Here is a 21,731-nt window from a genome sequence, read left to right as displayed (position 1 = left end):
GTCGCGTGTCGAAGCGCTTCCTCGGCGTATGCAGCCATGTAGCACTGGTCCTGATAACTGGAGGCTGCAGTCAGCCACCCTGAATCAGGTGGGAGGGCAAGTCGGGAAGAAGGAGGGAGTGGGGTCGGGCATTCAGGTGGGCACGTTCATATATGATGTGGGAGGTGTTCGGATGGCCCGCACAGCGGGTGCATAGGGCTGGGTCGTCGGTGGTAAGGTCACGCAAGAGTTGAAGTCGCGCAGGAGTGGGCATTGAGTTAGTTTGTGCTTTTCGTACGATTTATCTTTGGTGGCCTGTGATTTCAGGGGCTAGGCGTGGGATAACGCGCCTAGACAACCTATAGGGCTTTAGAGTGGGGCATCTGTAGCGTGGTTAGTCCTTGCTATGCAGGGCCTAACCACACTATGCGACTCACCGATGCGCCCGCTAGGTGAAACGCTTAAGTGATGCGTCCCATGGGTTTATGAAAAGCAAGGTGCCTGGGAATCATGCACAAGCAAGGACTTCCGCAATACGCCGATGATTTTCCTATTCTTTGCTACTATTGAATGAGAGGTAACCAAACTGATCGGCAATTTAAGATGAAGCAGCCTTGCAAAGTCAGCTCAGTAACGTTATATTTAGATTATTGCGAAACGACAAAGATAAATCGAAAGATCGAACGGTTTTTTGCAGGTTCAAAATGAACGCGGCCCTCATCGCACTCTTGTTCGTCGCAGTGGCGATTCTCAGGTGAGTGAGACGCATGCGTAAAGAGTGACGTCTCATTTCGCAATAGGGCACGATTTCAGCGCAGCTCTATACGTGTTTTCATTTCGCGATATATTGGTTGGCGCTGACAATCTCTCTCGCGCGGCACGTTGCAAACGGAGCGAAGTGTGACGCGATTGCCTCGCTAAACATGGAGATCGCGAGAGGCAGCGCGTGGGTGACGCGTGGGCGCGATTCACAGCCGCAGAGAGACCTCCCCTCATGCAGCGCTTTGTTTCCATATATGGTATCGGTGGACGCGCTCTCCGCATGCCTCGTCGATGGCGTCATCGGTGAACAGATGACTCGCGTTATTCTGGCGCTATCTCACAGCCATCGTCGCCGCAGAGTCCGTCTTGCGCGGCACTACGCCTTTCTTCTCACGCTTTCGCCATACACTCCGCTTTCCTCCTCATGGTGCCTCTGCACCCTCCTTCTCCGCTTTACTCCTCGTGCTCTATTCGCTATCGCCGCCTTTCATCCCCCTCTGAGCTCCGCGTTCGCTGTTTCGTCTTTCGCTATACTCGTTCACTCAGTTACGTCGATGGATGCCGACGCTAAATGCAGGAACGGGCTCGTGAGAGCTGAGCTCTAAAGCCTACGTCCACAGGAGCGAAAGGAGACAAACATGATGTTTAAATGTTTCGTGACTTTTCTTATGCCACTTCTCTTGCGCCCAACTCGCAGCGTCTCGGCTACGTCGCCTCTGAACTGCGCCGCGGTGACGTGCACTCCAGGCAGCTGCCGACCCGTGGAGTGCGCCTGCGGAACGTACAAGGACCAATGCGGTTGCTGCGACATCTGCTACAAGGTGCGAGGCCTTCAGTAGACTGATTTCATCCCGTTTCAGAGCACATCCGCACCACAGACGTCGCAATCACAATCTTCGCTTTTCGGTTTTAGGACAACCTTGAACAACATGTAGAGGCTAGCTGCACCGCCAATTTTGCCAGCACGTTTTTGAGATGCAGGGTGGCGGCAATGTATCACCGACCGCGCTCCCCGGCCTGTCGAACCTTTTATATTCAACTTCTTTTCTGGAGTTTTACGTGCCAAAACCAGTTCTGATTATGAGGCACGCCGTAGTGGAGGGCTCCGGATTAATTTTGACTACCTGGGGTTCTTTAACGTGCACTACAACGCAAGCACACGGGCGTTTTTGCATTTCGCCTCCATCGAAATGCGGCCGCCGGTGCCGGGATTCGATCCCGCGACCTCGTGCTCAGCACCGCAACGCCTTAGCTGACTGAGCCACCCCGGCGGGTCTTTTATATTCAACTCCTTCAGCTTTCATATCAAGGGTTAATCCAGGTCGTCAATGTAAAATAAGAAAAATATTAGGTCTATTCGAAAAGTATGTGTTAAGGACCCCAGTTGTCCTTGAGTCAGCTGAGGATCACGAATACCGGCATCCTTTGCTGCAGCGGTGCGGTTATGAAACTTGTCGCGATATCTGTGAGACATTATTGATAAATACAAGCAGGTCAAAGGCAATCAAAGCAAATGTAAGAAACAGCAAACAGTCCTAAAACACAACATATATCACCTTGATGACGCAGATAGCTTGGTGGGCATAGTAGATATATCTTCATTAGGCCTTCGGTTCCACTCATATAAAAAATTTTTTCGATCTCGTATTTTTTGGCCATTTGCTTGCAGGGTCCCTTCGTAAGTTTTGAACGTCCTAAGAACTGACACTAAGCGACCGTCTTAAGCGTCGTTCTATTGAATCGGAGCCGACAGTCAGGGATAAAAACCCGCAGCAAAACTCGAAACAAGCAGAAGTGAAACTTGCAGGCACAAAACGAACGAAAGACGCATGTAGGTGGACATACCCGACGCTACCAAGGTGCCGTGAAAGACATCTGCAGGTTTACTGTCAGGAACCAGTGCTTTGAAGGACTTCACTTACCGTCGTGTGGAGCTTGAAACAAGAAAACTTACGTCATTGTCCGTACAATCAACGTAGTGAATCGCTTAGTTTTATTGACTTAATTATTTATTTCGATGCCTACGTTCGTCTGATGGCATTCTAGTAGAAAGGGTAGCAATATTAATAATAAACAACTGCGCTGAAATATCAAAGTCTTAAATGCTGTGATCCAAAGGTGCAAGCAGATCCGTGCACTTGTTTTTGGCGGGGCAGTTTCATGGCATGAATGTTTCATAACTACTGCTATTCATCTCTACAAACACGCTTCCTAGTGTAAAATTAACTTCAACGAAATTCAGCGTAACGTGGCCACTTAGTAAACAAATTCTGTCAAATGAATTTGCAATTTTCACTAAGACGATCAATGCTTTAATTGGTATATTGAGGATCTGTATATTCTAAATGTAGAACTTTGTTTTCTGTTCTCTTGTTTTTGGCGTTTTCACGTACTGCATGGCAGTGTCGAATTAAGAATACGGCTACTACGGCCAGTAGGGGGGACAGGAGAGGGGCAAGAAGCTTAGCCTTTCGAAGGCGAGAAATGTTAGAATGACATTGACAACAGGGCTCATTATTCTGCGGCGTTTACACGAACTTTTGCTGTGCCTAACTATTGCCCGCAGTGCCCAGGTGAGCAGTGCAACTTGTGGATCTTGAACCGGTGCACCGAAGGCCACCGGTGCATTCTGGAAGACCCTTCCAGGCGCTTCGAGCAAGGCGGTCAAGGACGATGCACGCCCGAGGACAACACGGAGACCTCACACACTTCGTAAATTTGTCGCGTGTAAGGATTGCCTAAATGTTTTTCGCCTCCCGCGTTTAAACAGAGGAAAAAATAAAAGCGAGGGTGGGCTAAATCGCTAAGACTCATGTTGTGCCCACAGTGTGCGAAGAGATTTGCATGGCACGGGCTCAATTCTTTCCCAGGACAATTCACCCCATTAAGAGAGCCGATTATCGGGCCGGAAGGCACCTGTGCTTCTTTGGATAACCGGTCTTACGTGAGTCTCACGAGCTAAATCGCTAACCTAGAAAACACCAAAACGAAGAAAATATTTTATTGCGATAGCAATGATATGGACACTTCAACCGGATTTCTGCCAGTCGCCGTCGCCGTGAGGTTCCCTATAGATAAAATCTTCGCCGCGCGCCGTATGCCCGAGCGGAAGCGTGCGGGGACGCGCGCTATCACGGAGAACGAACGCACTCAATCTCCCACGCGCAAGCAAGGAAGCGGGAAGCCAGCGCCGGAGGGAGCGGGGGGGGGGGGGGGGGGGGGGGGGCACTTCTACTCTGCCAACAACCGCGCTCGTCGCTCGCCCGCACCGTCTCTTATCTCCCCACGGCTCTGACCTTTATGCTCCGTGCATTCGCCGCTCAGTTTCCATTGAAGCGATAGACCGCACGTACCTTCGCCCGCTGCGGCGTATGCGCTTGCTGCCAGCGTTTTGACAGTCGTTGTCTGCAGTCATTCAGTGTGATCTATTCATGTTTATTTGTGCGCGCTCACACCACGCTTGTTCATTCAGTTAGTAATAGTCGGGCCACATTTTCCAACGCACGCTACACATGCAATGCTGCCCGGATCGGCAGTGCAGAGCTACAGGTGTGTCCCTTCGCACGCGCTGCCCACGGGAAGCACTTCTCATCAACACCGCCGTTTCAAACGCGCCTTCTTGTGGTCATCGAGTCTCTCTTCATGTCCGTCTACTTACGCCGCAGCACACCTGCTTACTTAATCAGCTCATGTTTACTACAATTCTTATTGCTACCAAAGCCGCTCACCTTACTTCGTATGACATTGCTGTGTTGCTATCGCATTCATTGCTTCGCCCTTAGGGCGAAACTGTGACATTTTTTTTAACTACTTATCGGAGGAAACCGCAGCACACGGACAACACAGTCCGAGAGACGAAAGACGCGTCACAGTTTTCGGCCTGTGTTGTACGTTCGGTGGTTCCTTTATGATGCAACTGTATCGAGATATCTGGCTTACCAGCATTTGTGACGACCAAGGTTTGGCAAGCGAAATAACGATTTAAGAGCCAAACACAGGAAGCAGCCTCAACTACAAACTTCCGAAGTAGCGGCCTTTGATGTTGCGACAATGACCGGACAAGGTCACCAAGTGTTCACAAACAAAACAAACTGTGTTGCTTTTAAATATAAAGCAATGAAACTGGGAATTTCTGGGGTCTTCTGGTGAAACGGAAAAAAAATACTGCTCTGATTCGCGCTACTCCTGAACGATTCAATTGTTATGCCGGAACCAGCGGGCTATATGTAACTGATATGTAACTGCACAATGGTAAGCAACTACAAGCAGGGCTATGAATTACACAATATACATTCACTGTCATGCAAGCAATCTCGCACAACACGACCAGAATTAACCACGTAATGCGTTTGAGCAGAGAACGAAGACCAACAAGCATCCCGCTTCTATTCTCTTCCTCTGCCTCTCCCACTACAGGCCCCAGATCAAAGCCAACAACACCAACATAGCACAAGGCCAGTTCACTAAGGTCCATGACGGCATGCAACCTGGCCCGACTGCCATAGAATCTAATGGCGGTGCTCCCGAGTAAGCCATGCTGATTTCGTTACACCAGCCTTGGCAATGGAAATTTCGGGCCAGGTACAATGACGTCATGGATCGAAGTGAACAGCTAGGCCTTGTGCTATCTAGGTGGTGTTGTGATCGCTACGCTCTTGACACCTAACGCCCCCTGAACGCAACGACGCGAAATCGTCCCCTGTACCTACAGCTGTCAAGGACACGCTTCCATTGTGTAGAGGCCAATTCCGGAATCTGCGCAATACCATGCAAAGCCACGGCAATTTCTCTTGCTTAAGTAGGATGCTTAGTAATAGTTTCATGTGCTATTCGCATACATAAACCGGTTTTTGACGCTTTAGAATGTGTTTGGCTGGTGTTGGTGCTGAAGCAGCCTTCCTTTTGTGAAGTACGTGGGTCCAATCCCAGAGTCAGTGGAATACGGGTGCATGGGCCCAATCGTGCGTAGTCGAAGCAATTCGTGTTACATCGCAGAATTTGTACTTCCTCCATCCCAGGTGTGAAATAAATAAATTTGGTTATTTAAATAATTCATCAATTAATTAATTAATCAATTGGTGGAGAGACACAGGAATACACGACAATACTTGAATACACGAATACTCGCCGCGAGTGTCGTGTATTCTTGTGTTTCTCCACTTTGTCCTTGTCAGTGCGCTGCTTCACCAATACGGTATGATGATGAACACCTTTATGTCCCCCTCCCCCAGTGCAGAGTAGCAGGCTAGAGCGCGCTAGCTCAGGCCGACCTCTCTGCCTTCTTTCAAATGAATTCTCTCTCTCTCTCTCTCTTTGTATGCCTCTCATTAATCAGTTTTTTTTTTCCTCCAAAATCTACCTTGTACAGCTACCTATGATTTTAAGAGAGCAGGTCGCATCAATCTCTTCCCTGCTTTTTTTCCACCGTTACTCTAATCGTCTCTTACTTATCTCTACGGCTGATCGGTTGATGTTCCCGTCCACTTTAATCCCAAGCGCTTCTGGAAGTTGTACCTTACCTACGGTTCTCGCTGGGTGAATCCCTTCGCATTCCATTAGGATGTGTTGAGTGGTCTCTGGATCTTTACTGCAGCATACACATGTCTCATCTAGTCCCAAACCAATCAATCAATCAATCGGTCAATCAATCGATCATCAATTGAAATTGATCGATCAATTACCAATTGATTGATTGATCGATTGTAAAAAATTAAAAATAAATTGCTTGATTAATCAAGTGAATAAATAATTGATTAATTGATTAATTTTTGTATGGGCTCATTCATTGATTCATTGGTTCATTGATTGATTGATTTAAATTCTCGATTGATTGATTGATTGATTTATTTGAATTCTCGATTGATTGATTGATTGATTGATTGATTGATTGATTGATTGATTGATTGATTGATTGATTGATATTCGCAAATATGTTGCAAATAGGTTCCGTGCATTGTTGCGATGCATTACAGCCACACTAATAACAAACACTAAATCAATCTCTGCCTAAAAGTATTCTGTGAAAAATCTTCTGTCGTTGATTTAACGGTAACTTAATTATTAGAACAGGAAATAAAGGTCAGTTTCATTTTTTTTTAATTTCGCGCAAAGACCCAAACGCCGGTGCTTCGGTGTGGCTTTATGGATTTAAAAGCATTTTTTTTTTTTTCGCATTTTGACCGTGTTGGTTCATAAACATACCCGAAATCTTGCCATGTGGAGTCCTTGGCTCGGTTAGAACATAATACAGTCTAACTGTACCAGTAAAAAGTTGGCTAGGACAGGGCATAGGCCGTTAAATCTATGACGTCAAAACGTGCTGGTGTGGGAACTTCACGGTGGCTTCGCCACCTGCTTTTATTGCGATAGCAATTATATCGACACTCAAAAGCAGATTTCTGCCGTCGGCGTCGCCGTCGCCGTAGCCGTCGCCGTAGCCGTCGCCGTAGCCGTCGCCGTGAGGTTCCGTATGACGTCATTTGGAGAAGAAATCGTCGCCGCGCGCCGAACGCTGTATGTGCGAGTGAAAGGGCGCGAGGGGCGCGTCTTTCACGGGGAGTGAACGCACGGCGGAGAACAAACGCGCGTTCCGCGCCGTGCTCGCTTAAGGGCTGCAGAAGTAGGCGTCTCTTTTCTCCTTTACAATCACCATATATGTAGAGCAAACGCACCTTCTTCCGACGCGCGAGAAGCCGTGGGGGAGGGGGAGGGAAGGGAGGCGACGTTTAGCTGCGGCACCAAGTGCCTATTTATATCACAGGCTCCGGCAACAGTCACCAACGCCGCACGCATTTTGAGCGAACGCGGGCAAAACGCCGATGGCGTCGACAACAGTCTGCGTGTTGCCGATGCTGCTGCATGTCCAAGTTTATACAGCTGATAAAGCTAATATCATTACTCCGTATAGCTCTCTGCAAGTTTGCTATCGCAATTGATGCTTCGCCTTTCAGGTGAAACTGCGACCACTTTTTTTCTTTTGACGCCTCTTCTGGATTACCAAGCGTCTTCTCTGGGTGAAAGTGATACTAACAGATTAACAACGCAATTGCCGACGAAGACATGACAACTAGCCCAAAGCAGTGCGCTCCTTATTGAAAGTGTTATTTTTGGCATACGTTGTGTGCAAATCCACGCCCCAGTGCATGGCAGTGCATGGTGGCGCCCTCTGGATAACAGATGCAGATCTCAAAGGTCATGCTTTTCCTGGTTGCATGCGGAGGAAGCCGCGTGCGGGAGCCGGAAACACATCATAGACGTCGGGTATCGGACACCACCAATTGAAGAAGGATAATTTACTAGTGTAAGTGAAACTAGTGTAGGTGTAGGTGTCCCTTTCAAGAAGCCAGGTTGGATAACGTTTTGCGAATATTGGCTGCACTTCGTTGTGGGTCTATCATGATTTCTTAATTTGTTCGTGCAGTCTATCATCACAACATTTAATTTTTGCACCAGCGCATGGCGGAGAGAAACAAAATAGGAAAGGCCCTTACGTCACGTTTTTGAAGCCGGAAGTGTAGCCATGTTGGTCTGCTATCTGCATTTACGGTCGCCGGATCAGCTCGCCGGAGCAGATATAGGCGCGAGCTTCGAACTTGCATTGTTACGAGCCACCGGAAGTGTGCTGCCGACGCGCGTCAAAACAAAGCCTACGAAACTTCTGTAGCAGTTTTAGTTAAGCAGACCCGCTCCTGTGTTTTTCCGTGGCACGTTGAAGACGACGACGAAAATCCGCGCCGTGATTACTTGAATGTCTCTGTTGCTGGCTGACACTCGCGCTCACAGACCCAAAACACAACTTTCAAGCTTCACACCACACCCAAAAGTCAGCTTTTCTCGCGAACAAAATGTGCTACGAGCAAGACACGGGCGGAAAAATCTTCTGTCACTTTTCAGAGGCCGAGAACACCAGCGAGAGCTTCAGGAGCGCGGTTTCTATGGCAACGCTGGCGTTTGGGATACCAGTCCCAATGCTCGTTTGCATAAAAAAACAGCACGTGATTTCCGCCACACTTTCTCCAATACGTCCATGCTGACCGTGCCCTCTCGTATACGCTTCCCTCCTTCCATGCACCAGCGTAATCCCTTCCCATCAGGGGCGTAGCCCGAAATTTTTTTCGGAGGGGGGGGGGGGGCAAGCTTCCGCTTTCTTCTATGTCGCGTGATCGATAATAAATATCGGTAGTTTAACCAGACTTTATACATGTATATGAAAGACATGGGACCGCCCCCCCCCCTCCCCCCCTCGCGTGTGCGTGTGCTTGTGAAGAAATTAAGCAAAAAGTAAAGTAAGCTCAGTAAATACAGTAAGTACGACAGGTACAGTGGGCGTTTGGAGCAACGGTCTCTCATCGCGCCACTGAATGGACCAGCCTTCGAAAACGCATCATTCAGACCACCCGTCCGCTTGGAGAAGACATCATTAATTGTTAATTTCCGTTAAGCGTAGATGGCGTCGTCCTCGTCGGGGCGAAGTGCGTTTCACAAGTCAAGGACGGCTATACGCGTGAAAATGCATGTGTGACCAGGCTATACCTACTCCCATAGCAATTGCTTGTTCACTGCGTCTTTGCGCTAGAAAACTTAAATACGCGCAAAAACGCGTAAGGCTTTTTTTTTTTTTTTTCGAAGCTTTCGTCGCCCTGCTCCCTCATACGAGAGGGTTGCATTTCCTGCGGCAAGTGCATGGGCCGCTGTGTTTTCCGCTGTGTGCGAGCGTGCAGCCATCATTTGCCTTTACGTCAACATATTCAGAATTGTACAGAATATTTCACCGCACAGGCATAGATATGGCATGTGTACGCATTTTAAGTAGTGCGTGCGACTCATTTCTGCTTCACTTACGGCCGGTGCAAACAGGAAGCGGCCTTGTACCTCACAGAATCTCGACTGATTGGTGTACTAGTGATGCAGGAATGAACTCCGGTCTTGTTCAGTACATAGTGCACATAATATCTCAGGACGCGTGAACTCCGACGAGAACTGTCAGCGCCTGCAACAAGAGTTTACTTACGCTCTACTGCGCACAGCAGTAATTCATGCTTGTCGGCTGTCTGTTTCGTGCATTCTGTTGCGAGTCGGTGGAATTTCACTGCTGTCATCAACCCCTTCGTGTGTACATTGCTGGTTTGGGATTCCACAACAAAACAGCAACTACCAGCCTTCCGTAATTGCTGGTTTGGGATTCAACAACACAACAGTAATTACCAGCCTTCCGTAGGGGGGCAATCGCAAACAAGAGACGTTTCTCGCGCAGACTAAGCCTACGTTCACACTTGGGAAGCGGCAAGCGGGCGGAAAGGCCAAAGTGGCCGGAAAATTTTTTCCGCGCCTGTCCAAGTTGTTCACATTTGTTTTGCTACCGCCGCGGCCGCCGCTGCTGTTTTCGTCCAGATCCATCTAGTCATGCGTACGTTTGTCGGTGTGGTGGCGCTCATTATCGCATTATTTTGAGCGGTATGTTCATTCTTTGACCCGGCCACGTACCGTCATCAAAAGTGATCATTTTACGCAACCTCACGTGTCATCTGCGACCTTCGGTAAATTCCTCGTTGGCGTTCCGTAATTCTCACACGGGCGCGGTAGCGCTGAGTCACAGGTTGGTGCCTAGGCATGATAATATTTCTTTAATAGCTTTTATTTAAAAGTTGTAATAACATTTCATCATTTCGTATTGTCGGCGCCTCCAGGAAACTACAGCTAAAACCCGGGCTGGCCCTTGTGTTAGGGCTCGCCAAAGCCTGCGCGTCCTACGTGAGACCTACGCTCCCAATCTATCGTCGCGACGAGAAAAGCACCCCGCGACTTCTGCAACATACCGCACACGTGCGAGGAGAATAGTGGAGTGCCAACGAGGAATCTGCCTAACTATTGTCTGCCATGGAAGTGGAAGAAATGGCTTTTATACTTCTACCTACTTGTTTTCTAGAAAGGGACAGAAAGTGAGAGATGCATAAAGGAGAGATGCCTCGACCTGCACCATCTAGAAATGGACAATGAATAAACGGAAGACGTGGACACCTCGGAAACAGCGGTGGTGGGTTCGCCTGATTTTGCAAAAACGCGAGAAGTTGGATCACGCCAAGGCTTCGTTGCCGCACCTCCGGTCGCGCGACGTTGAACACTATCGCGAGTATTGCTGACAGTACGTTTTAGTGCCACTCTTGTCGTAGAGCAAGGGCTGGTTCTTGATCGCGTCGATCAGCATTGCAGCCTACGCTTTTGGTGCCATGTTCAATTTTACGACCGGTTGTTTACATGCTAGTGTAGCTTCCAGTGAAGCAGAACGACTTTCCGCCACGTTTCCGCTTCGCCATGGCGAAAAAATCAGCCCGAGACCGATTTGGCTCGCAGCCTGTTTTTCTGCCTGTTTTGCGGCAAGCCTAGGCGGGCGGATTTTTGCAAGATTTTGCCGCTTCCGACAGCTTCGAGACCTAGTGTGAACGTAGCCTAAGATCCTGCGCGAGCGCGGCCTAACCGGCACCTGAAGGGAAGCGGCGGAAATGTATACCGGAGATTTCGACCACCTGGGGTCTTTAACGTGCACCTAAATCTAAGTAAACGGGCCTCGAGCGTTTTCGCCATCATCTAAAATGCGGCTGCCGCATTCGTTGGTTCATTTGTTGCGCATTTGTTGCTTCAGAATGCGGCCGCCACATTCTCGCCCAAAACTTCACAGAGTGTCAAAGCCTTGACAAACACCGTGACAGTTTTTTCCACGTGCAGACATGATTCGCTGTAAATTACCAACCCAAACGGAAGCTCCCAGGAATGAAATTGTGATAGTAGCACTGGTTTCATGAAGCATGTCAGCGCGAAGCGACGCCAACAAAAGGTGGGTAAGTGGGGCGGGGGGGGGGGGGGGGGGGCGAAAAAAATTTCGGGGGGGGGGGGTTGAACCCCCCCAACCCCTCCCCCCCCCCCTGGCTACGCCCCTGCTTCCCATGATAGATCAACCAGTGTATGCGCTAAGCGACTGTCATGCACATTGTCACCATAAGCATATTCGCACCACCTCTACCACCACCTCGCACCACGATCCTCCAAACTGCGTCATCATGCATACTGGTTCAATCAACAACAAAAAAATTATTTTTTTTCAAGTGAAGCAAGTGCCTTATGAGTGTTTCTGGTTGAGAGTTTCTCATCAAGATGAGAGTTGCCGGTTTGCTACCCTGCACTGGAGTGGGGATATGATGGTTTGATGCTGTATAATTCTTATTTTTTGACAGAGTTCGGTCGTCCCATAGATTGAATACGATGGAAAGTGACCGTCATTGCACACCCTACAGTTGACACTGGCCCAGAACATTAGATATTGTTTGTTCGTCACCGCAACGGTCACAAGCTGGAATGTCTGCCGTTCCTAGGCGGAACGCGTAGGCAGTGATGGACCAACCATAGCCTACCTACTCAAATGGGCCGCGTCTTTTTGGGACAGTGTTGATGAAATCCGGAGGTAGGATCCAGGCAATATACCTAGTCGGGTATGCCTAATGCGCAGTGCATTCCATTCATATGTGGCGTATTGGTGTGCATATACGCCGAGCTTCCTAGCATCATCCGTCATACAGAAAGCGGCATCAATGGACTTCGGCATAAGCTACACGAGCAGCTTCTTCTGAGCGAACGTGTTTTGACAATAATTCCACAGTGACTTGGTATAGCCACTGTGCTCGCTGAAACACCCTGTATATATATCGAGCACGTGATCTTTTTGGGTGATGGCAACTGGTCAATAAACCCACGTATGCTACCTAGAGACATCATTGTTTTCCGGATTCGAGCCCTCGTTATGTAGTGAACGAGAAGAAAGGGAACCGAGGGGCCCGATTTTTTTAATAAGCATATAATAAGAAGCCAACGAACAATAACAACAAGGACAACATAGGGGAAATTACTTGTACTTATTAATTGAATTAAAGAAATGATAAAAAAAATTAAAATGAAAATGGGTGAAAAAACAACTGTCCGCAAAGATCACGTGCTCGTGGCTCCTGCGGCAGAAAGGATGTTCCACATCCGCCCTATGGTTTGTGAGTGCATGGTGGCGCTGGCTAACACTCCCAGGATTAGTTCTAGTTGTAAAACATAAATACCCCAGAAAGCGGATGGGAAAACGGTTCCGCGGTAGCTCAATGGTGAGAGCATCGCACGCGTAATGCGAAGACGTGGGTTCGTTCCCCACCTGCGGACAGTTGTTTTTTCATCTGTTTTCATTGCCATTAATTTATCATTTCTTTAATACAGTTAATAAGTACAAGTAATTTCCCCTATGTTGTCCTTGGTGTTATTGTTTGTTGGCTTCTTATTATGTGCTTATTAAAAAAATCGGGCCCCTCGGTTCCCTTTCTTCTCGTTCACTATATATATATATATATATATATATATATATATATATATCGTGTATGGGCTATTTATTCCTCCCTGCAGGAGAACGACGTCATGGAGTGCGGTACTTTTCAGCGCAGACTGATTCCTTATCAGGTGACCTCCAGCGGGCCCTCCGTAAAGAAACTGCTTCAGTTCGCTGTTGCGTGCGAAGCAACCTGGACGAGACGCCACAGACGCTGCATCCGAGATAGCACAGATAGTACGTGAAACGTACGCGGTTTCAGTCTTTCTTTCCTGAACCACCTGAAACGAGCTTCGATAGAAGCTACAGGACGTTTACTTAATTATCCGGAGAAAAGCAGACTTAACTTCTATTTTCGCTGAATCAGCCCCGCAGATGCTGATATATATACGGGTGTCGCAGCTAACTTTAGCGAAGCTGTTAAACAATATATATTAGGAGCACGTGGTGCAAGATGCGATTTTAATACCTACGTTGTTCGGTTGTCAGACCTCTCACTACAGAACACCGTAAGTCTTATAATTGTATCTTGCACCAAGTTTTCTTAATATATTTAATTTTTTTTCTTTTCTTTTTGTTTGAAGTAACAGCTTGGTGAACGTTAGCAGGGTACACTCGCGGTACGTTGACTGAAGTTGTTTTTTTCCAGGCTTTCGCGAAAGGAAGTGCGTATTTTAATCTCAGAAAAGACAACGTAGGTGAGATATAGTGCTTGTGCTACAAGTTTGGGGCTGCGAATACCTGTGATATCAAATTGGAACTGTACATTTGTTCTTTAAGACTTGATTTGGGTTGAATTCAGGAATTTATTGCTCGGAATTTCAGAATACTCGCTTGCGCCTCGCATGTGCCTTACTGCGTAGCCAGCTTACGGAAAGGCACGTTAACCCGGGGCCGTTTTAAGGGCCAGCGGCCAACTCCGACACGAACACAAAGATATGCCTGTGAGGTTCTTCTCAAAAATAAGGTCATCACTACTATAATGCTCTCCCGTGCACATTTTTGCAGCGTACGAAACCCAACTATCTTCAGCATTACCGCGCCGTTGGAGCAGCCTTAGAGTTGCTTGAGATCTCCGTATTTGTTCAGGGAATTGTTTTGCAGAATGCTTGTACAGATTTTAATGTAATTGCTGTTGAGGGTCCTGCTCCAATCATCGCCTCTCGAACTTTCTTGTGCTTATATTAGAGTGCATTTGACTTTCTTGTATGATAAAACCATAAATATATCGATTCATTTGTTTTTATGTTCTTTTATTTACTATTTTTCCTCTAGCAGACTTGCTTCCTCGTAACGAGTTTTTTTACAAAGCAAGCACATAGAAGAGTTCTTTTATCACTCTCTTTCTCTCTTTTTACGATATAGTGTCATGTTCATCGATCACGTGGTACAAGTAGTGGCGAAAAAATAATGGCGCGACTATAGACGAGCTCAAAAGGGAAGAAAACAAGAAGGCCAGGAGTTGCAAGTATGTCCCAGTTTTAGGCCGCTGGGGTAGTTCTTGTTTCAGTTCAATGACAGTAATTTTCTTATTTTCAAGGAACTGGCTATGTTCTCTTCACACAAGTTATTTGCGAATCGGAGATATTATTTACTTCTCAAAATAAAATTGTCCTTTTCAAGCTTATTTAGAGCCGAACCGCACGAAATGCTTATTGCGCATCTAGTAGAGCGTATTTCCTTCATTATACCATTGACAACGCCGCGTTTCAATACGGTGAGCTAGTCTGCACTTCTTGCTCATTTGAAAGCTGGCTAGTTGACCAGATATCCCCTTGTTAACAGCATTGCGTCTAGTCAAGAATGTAAATTTGTTGAGTTTGTACTTTTGTTGTCTCTGACAGAGTCATTCTTGTCCTTACATTCAAAAAGCGAAAACAGTTGAAAAATCTGCAACACATTTTTTTGACGGTAGGAGTGGAGTGATAGTTACAAATATCTGCCTAGCATACGTGACTTCACTACTCGTCGGCTTCGATTTCGTTGTTAACACGTGTGCCCTAAAGTTAGAAATTAAATGACGAATAGATTATTGCAGGCAATTACCGAAATTATCGTTGAAAGTTTTCTTAATGCTAATGTCCGCCTAACCACTTAGCCTACGTGCCAATACGGTAGATGTCTAGACATGACAGTTTCTTGTATAACAATATTGTTTCGCATAAAAAGAAGCACCTGGTATGCTTAGTCCCCCTTGGGAGATCATGTTTTACATTTAGGTGGTGATAACGTATTGCACCCGGCTTGTGGCGTACTAAAAGAACATGGTCTTTATCTCACTGCCTCAACCTGAAATTACGGAAGAGAAAATGCTCTGGAATGTGTTGTCGCCCTGCGCTTGTTCATTAAAATATCGCATCGGGCCCTAGCGCTTTATCAAACATACCAAACGCGGATATTTACCGACTTTCTCCTCTTTAAGTGACCAGGTCAACATTTTCAATGTTTTCCTACAAAATATTTTGAACCTTGGTTTGCCGCTTATTTGAGACAAACAAAGCGACAATCAATTAATGAAATAATCAAACACTAATTTAGCGGAATTCATTACCTAAACATGTATTCTTTGTTCCTGGTGTCCCCTAATTCGATTATGCATAGTTAGTCCCGATTGTTGTGTTGATGGCATTGTGTTCTGATCAATATGGTCATATCATTTTCTTTACTTAAGTTTACCACCTCGATTTGTATTTTTTAACAGATTTGTTGTCATTCATTGTATTCTAGGTTAACAACCCCCCCCCCCCCCCTCTTTGGTGCATGGACTGCAGTATGCGCTGAATAAGTGAATAAATAATCTCTATCCTGTCTTCAAAGGATTGGACTCGGCCCCGCCGAAGACGAGCGGCGTGCTTGCGACGTCACCGGCACGGTGGGCTGGTATTACGCGTGATTCCGCAACGTGCTAGGTGTTGAATAGTCGCTGCGGAGGCTACGTGGGCTACTACGGCTGCTGCGGCTACTCCCACACGGCAATCCCATGAAGAATGTAGACGAGTACGCACCCATTGTCCGCAATCTGCGTTCATAATCTAGAACGAAAAGGTGTGTATTCCATTTCCAATTTCCAGTGTAGGGCAGCAAACCGACCCCTACCATGTTAACATCCTTTCTATTTATCGTCGCTCTTTCTTTCTAGGCTAATCAGGGCAAAAATAAAAATGCATACTTTTTTTTAGGCTAAGTGACCTATAGCATACAGGGTGTCCCACGTAAGTTGTGCCAAAATGTAATACTATGCGAGTGCCACGTAGCTGGAAAGAACCAAGGTAATTTTGTTTGTCGTCGCTTGGAGCAGGTCAGATAATATTTTTGTTGTATTTCACCTAATTATATAATTGGTTATTATTAATCATTTAAGCCTTAAATAATATAATCAGAGCAAGATTGTCAATCAGAAAACCGTACGCCATCATGAAAAAATTCCCCGATCCGTCTTTCGGTTGCTCTATACGTGCTACATAAGAACCACTAGAATTTATCATTTTTTTTTCTCTGAAATGCAACAATCTTTTTTTTTTTGTCATTATTGGTCTAATGGTTGTCTCAAAAAAGGCATTTCTGCGTTTCACTCCTATTTCAATGGGGACGTTAAGATGCCCAGGTGGTCGGAATTAATCCGGGACTCACTACGGCGTTCCTCATAATATGATCATGATTTTGGCACGTATAACCCCATAATTTAATAGTTGTGTTGCATTGCCAATCGTGTAAAACGTAGCCACATTATGTATGCACCACTGTATGTTACCGCAGTATAGTCCACTGCCGTTTACCATGGGTGTCCTTCCGTGGCTTGTCGCCAAGAACTGCGGGAGTAGTTAGTTCCTTCCTGCAACCTCAGCAACCGACCCGACACGCCGCAGAGTCCGGTAAGACACACACAAACCATGCACGCTAGACGAAATGTGCACCGTTACTATCAGTACTTTTTTTTTCCTCGTGCGGGGACGTTTCTGCCTTCAGCTGAAAAAGCCTTCCTTCGCTGTATGCAGGGAGAGACGACGACCTAACTTTGTTTTTTCCCCCTCATATATAAGGACAGCTCTCAAAGACGGTGTCTCTTGAAACCTTACGGGATATCGAGCGAGAGAGAGCACATTTTTTTCAGCATCTTCGCAAGAAAGGAGCAAGGTGAGATTTCTTCCAAATTTTTAAAAGCTACAGTCGCTGGAAAACTTGGGCTGGGCGGGCACATCGGATGAGCAGCACGGAAACAGATAATGACGAAGCACTCGAGTCGTGTGTGTGCGTTTGTGCGTATTTGCCTTCGTACTGCTCCTCCAGTAATACTAGCAATCATAATTTAGTTTCTCTTGAGAACGAAACTTAAGCGACAGTTCTTGAACATGAAATTTACATGTGTCATATGTTCGGATACGCCTCGCCAACGCATTCTTGATGCGCGTAACATCGTTTCATCATATTGCAACCTCGTAGTCTATAATCAAAAATATTCGATCGCTGTTGTCTGTATTTCATGCAGTGTGGATATGAAGATCGCCTTGGTACCCATATTTTTCGTCGCAGTTGCCATCATCAGGTGAGACGCCCAATGCAGCCACGGACTAAGCTGAAATAATCAACCCACAATTATAAATAATAGTTCTGATTCAAGTCGATCTGACAATGATAAGATGAAGCTCCCGTAAGAAAACCTTCCGAAAATAAAAATCAGCACCAATCTAGTAGACTCGGTCAGACTTTAAAACAATGCCTGAGCAACGTATTCTTCAAATACGAAGATCAGCGGCTGAAACATGGTTACACTCTTAACAGTGTTCGACATAAGTTTCATTAAGCAAGCGGAACATAATTGCAAGTGTGTTCCAGTTACTAAGCAAAACTTGTGTGGAATGGGATTAAGAGTATCGCTGGGTTTCCGCATCAAGTTTCAACCGTTGATCGCCATATTTGAACAACGCGTTGATGAGGCATGGTTTTAACGTGTGCTCGAGTCTATTTGATTAGGGCCGATTTTTATTGCCGGATGGTGCTCGCGGGAGGTTTATCCTATGTTTTTACATCAGCTTGTATGAACACAATTATTGAGAACTGTGGGTTGATTTGCGACACAAGCACCTTGTAACCCGTCAGCACCATGTTTTGCCGCCATTGTCTCTGTCGATCACCTATGCGTCGGGAATATCACATCACGTCGAACAAGCAAGTCCAGCGCATTGTGCTAGCGTCTTAAACACCTGCCTGTCGGGTGGCTGTTTTGGCGTATTAACTGTCCGTTCGAACTCTCGTTGCCACTTTTCTGGTTGATAACTAGTGCAGAAATAACTGAAAAGCTCACAAGTTGATATTGATATTCCAATATCTCTTCAGTGAGCGACCGCAACGGGCAAATGGGCAAAATTTTAGTGGAACGTTTCGAACGTTTGCTCAGTATAACGTCCACAGGCAAATTCCGATTCAACGCAAGTATTTTATTGATTATAATGAGTCAAACGCCGAAATTATGAAGATTAAAGGATGGAGAAAAAGAAGGAAATTTTTGACAAGCATCCACCAAATATTCGGTCATTTATACAATAATAAAAATATTGTGGGCACAAAAAATGAATTTAGTAGTATGCATATGAGCGCAAAAGTGATATCCCCGAAAATTAAGGGCGGGACCCTATGTTTCTCTCAGGCGCGTGTTTCACATTTAAATGAGTTCACTTTTTTAGGAGCGACTTAGGATGTGTAGGATGCACTTAGAATACTGCCCTCGAAGTCCGCTTCCCATTTAGTTCTAATTACATTGATCCTTAATTGCTCGTTATCGAACATACCTTGGGAGCGGTAGCCCAGATGCCGTGACACCAGCAAATATATATATATATATATATATATATATATATATATATATATATATATATATATATATATTTCTTCTGGCATATCGGTGCAACGCGGAGTTAATTCCACGCATTTTATTTCAGCCAGCATGGCTAGGCAGCAATTAAAAAATATATTTTCGCAGTATCTGCAGCTTTACTCGCGACTTTACCAAACGCAAAGTTTTTCTCTTCTTCACCGCTTTATTTTGACAGATCAAAGCGATTTCCCCCTTGATGTTTTAGTGAAATAAATAAAGTTCTTCTCTCTCTCTGTTTTCATTCAAGATGTGCTCAAACTATTTGATGTTCTTTCAAACATACACGAAAAAAAGGAAAGAGGTGGGCGGGCACATGAACTAAGCATTATTCAAGCCTAATAAGGCATGATTACTAGCGTAACACGACAGGCACTAAAGAAAGGTCCCGTGTTCTTTCTTTAGCCCAGCCTGCCGTCGTACTTACGCTAGTCGCCATGCCTTATTATGCTCGATACCAAGTAGCCCAACTTTCTGCCTTAATTATTCACGCCCTTGCTCTCATCTTGCTATCAATGTTAAAGTTTTTTTTAATCCGTAGCATAAAAATACATTTATGCAAATTCTGCAAGAGAAGTGTGGACTCAAACATGCCAAAGAAAGAACTGTCAGGGGCACCTCCAAAGGAAAGCTGTTTAGAAGCTACCGCTCTCGTGGCGACCGTACGTGTGACGCTCTTTCTTGCAGCGTGTCTGCGACGTCGCCGCCTCAATGTGCCAGCGTAACGTGTGACCCGTCGACGTGCGAGGAGGTGGATTGTCGCTGCGGAACCTACAAGGGCTACTGTGGTTGCTGCGACTATTGTCACACGGTAAGCACGTAAGGAATGTAGGCCGATACGTCAAGACTTACAGCATGCACAAAGTACAGTGTTGAAGGCCACCTTGGCAAGAAAGCCGTAAGAACACAGCTCGACGAGACCAGGGTGACCGTTAAGAGCAGTTCGCATAGAATAGGACATTAGGGTGCAGTGTTAGCGTCGTTTAGTACATTAAGCACATCAGACATTCCTGACATATAAATATATCTTCATACATGTACATGTTCCGCGCCCATTCCAACAGGTAAGTAGACATAAAGGCTACGCGTAATGGACAATGTCGCAAGTAGCCAAAATACTGGCTCTTTCACGAAATGTAACGGCAGCCACGACAGTAATACACCGTGTACATCACCGGACGAAAGGGCTCAGACAGCTGCGCCTGCGATGACCGCAAAGCCGGCAACACACACTGAGCCCTAGAACATCATCATCATCATCAGCCTATTTTATGTCCACTGCAGGACGAAGGCCTCACCCTGCGATCTCCAATCACCCCTGTCTTGCGCTAGCGTATTCCAACTTGCGCCTGCAAATTTCCTAACTTCATCATCCCATCTGGTTTTCTGCCGACCTCGACTGCGCTTCCCTTCTCTTGGTATCCATTCTGTAACCCTAATGGTCCACCGGTTATCCATCCTACGCATTACATGGCCTGCCCAGCTCCATTTCTTCCGCTTAATGTCAACTAGAATATCGGCTATCCCCGTTTATTCTCCGTTCCACACCACTCTCTTCCTGTCTCTTAACGTTAGTCCTAAGATTTTTTGTTCCATCGCTCTTTCTGCGGTCCTTAACTTGTTCTCGAGCTTCTTCGTTAACCTCCAAGTTTCTGCCCCATATGTTAGCACCGGTAGAATGCAATGATTGTACACTTTTCTTTTCAACGTCAGTAGTAAGCTCCCAGTTAGGATTTGGCAATGCCTGCCGTATGCACTCCAACCCAATTTTATTCTTCTGTAAATTTCTTTCTCGTGATCAGGGTCCCCTGTGAATAATTGACCTAGATAAACGTACTCCTCTAAAGACTCTAGAGGCTGACTGGCGATCCTGAATTCCTGTTCCCTTGCCAGGCTATTGAACATTATCTTTGTCTTCTGCATATTAATCTTCAACCCCACTCTTACACTTTCTCGATTAAGGTCCTCAATCATTTGCTGTAATTCGTCTCCATTGTTGCTGAATAGGACAATGTCATAGCAAATCGGAGGTTGCTGAGATATTCACCGTTTATCCTCACTCCTAAGCTTTCCCAGTCTAAGAGCTTGAATACTTCTTCTAGGCATGCAGTGAATAGCATTGGAGAGATTGCGTCTCCTCGCCTGACCCCTTTCTTGATAGGTATCTTTCTACTTTTCTTGTGGAGAACCAAGGTAGCTGTGGAATCGTTGTAGATGTTTGCTAAGATATTCACGTATGCCTCTTGTACTCCTTGATTATGCAATGCCTCTATGACTGCTTAATCAAGGAGTACAACAGGCATTACTCCCTAGAACACTTCGGAGCAAATATTGACGTCTATGCCGACCCACCGGCTATCCAGTCGGATCAACAAGAACGCTACACCGCTTTGACATATCGTGGCGTGCAACTTGGCCACGCCCGCAGCGACCCAGACACACCCGAGATTTATATCTGCCCATTAGGGCCTGATCAGCGGTCATGCGGTCAAGTACTGCTTTTTCAAGCGAAGCTTGTATTGCCTCACAGTGTATCGGCGGCGGTGGTTGTGGTGGTGGTGGTGGTGTCACGCTGAAAAGTGGGCCGATCCTGGTGATAGTGCAGAAAGGGTCCAAGCTCAATGGCACATACTCCTGTGGTCTCGGAGACCTGTAACGCGCCCTTGGACTGCCCTTGTCACACGAGGGACCCAACGAGACAAGATCACCAGCCCTTCTCCTGTTGAGAAAATGGGGGTAAGCGAAGCTTGTCGTCCAATTCTAGCGTGC

At 46.3% G+C, this 21,731-nt stretch overlaps 3 protein-coding genes across 8 annotated transcripts in view; 2 read left to right on the top strand and 1 right to left on the bottom strand.

The window, feature by feature from the left end:
- Positions 1 to 3,491, top strand: part of LOC119452938 (8.6 kDa transglutaminase substrate) — a 65,158-nt gene extending 61,667 nt beyond the window's left edge. For 3 of the 4 annotated variants that reach the window (XM_037714903.2, XM_049667413.1, XM_049667412.1), the window contains exons 2-4: positions 677 to 733; positions 1,439 to 1,562; positions 3,308 to 3,491. In XM_037714903.2, the coding sequence (XP_037570831.1) occupies positions 684 to 733; positions 1,439 to 1,562; positions 3,308 to 3,457 (324 nt within the window). In that variant the 5' untranslated portion in view covers positions 677 to 683 and the 3' untranslated portion in view covers positions 3,458 to 3,491. The remainder of the gene's footprint in view (positions 1 to 676; positions 734 to 1,438; positions 1,563 to 3,307) is intronic. The other variant, XM_049667408.1, reaches the window with a different exon arrangement.
- LOC125945437 (lysosomal alpha-mannosidase-like) overlaps positions 1 to 21,731 on the bottom strand; it is a 252,278-nt gene that overhangs the window by 125,542 nt on the left and 105,005 nt on the right. The window lies entirely within an intron of this gene.
- LOC125945543 (8.6 kDa transglutaminase substrate-like) overlaps positions 17,088 to 21,731 on the top strand; it is a 42,365-nt gene continuing 37,721 nt past the window's right edge. The window contains exons 1-3 of one of the 3 annotated variants that reach the window (XM_049667425.1): positions 17,088 to 17,227; positions 17,580 to 17,636; positions 19,650 to 19,773. In XM_049667425.1, the coding sequence (XP_049523382.1) occupies positions 17,587 to 17,636; positions 19,650 to 19,773 (174 nt within the window). In that variant the 5' untranslated portion in view covers positions 17,088 to 17,227; positions 17,580 to 17,586. The remainder of the gene's footprint in view (positions 17,228 to 17,579; positions 17,637 to 19,649; positions 19,774 to 21,731) is intronic. The other 2 variants (XM_049667424.1, XM_049667426.1) reach the window with 2 other exon arrangements.

Source organism: Dermacentor silvarum, chromosome 5 (assembly GCF_013339745.2).
Source record: "Dermacentor silvarum isolate Dsil-2018 chromosome 5, BIME_Dsil_1.4, whole genome shotgun sequence".
Lineage (NCBI taxonomy): Eukaryota > Metazoa > Arthropoda > Arachnida > Ixodida > Ixodidae > Dermacentor > Dermacentor silvarum.
This window is presented reverse-complemented; position numbering and strand designations above follow the sequence as displayed.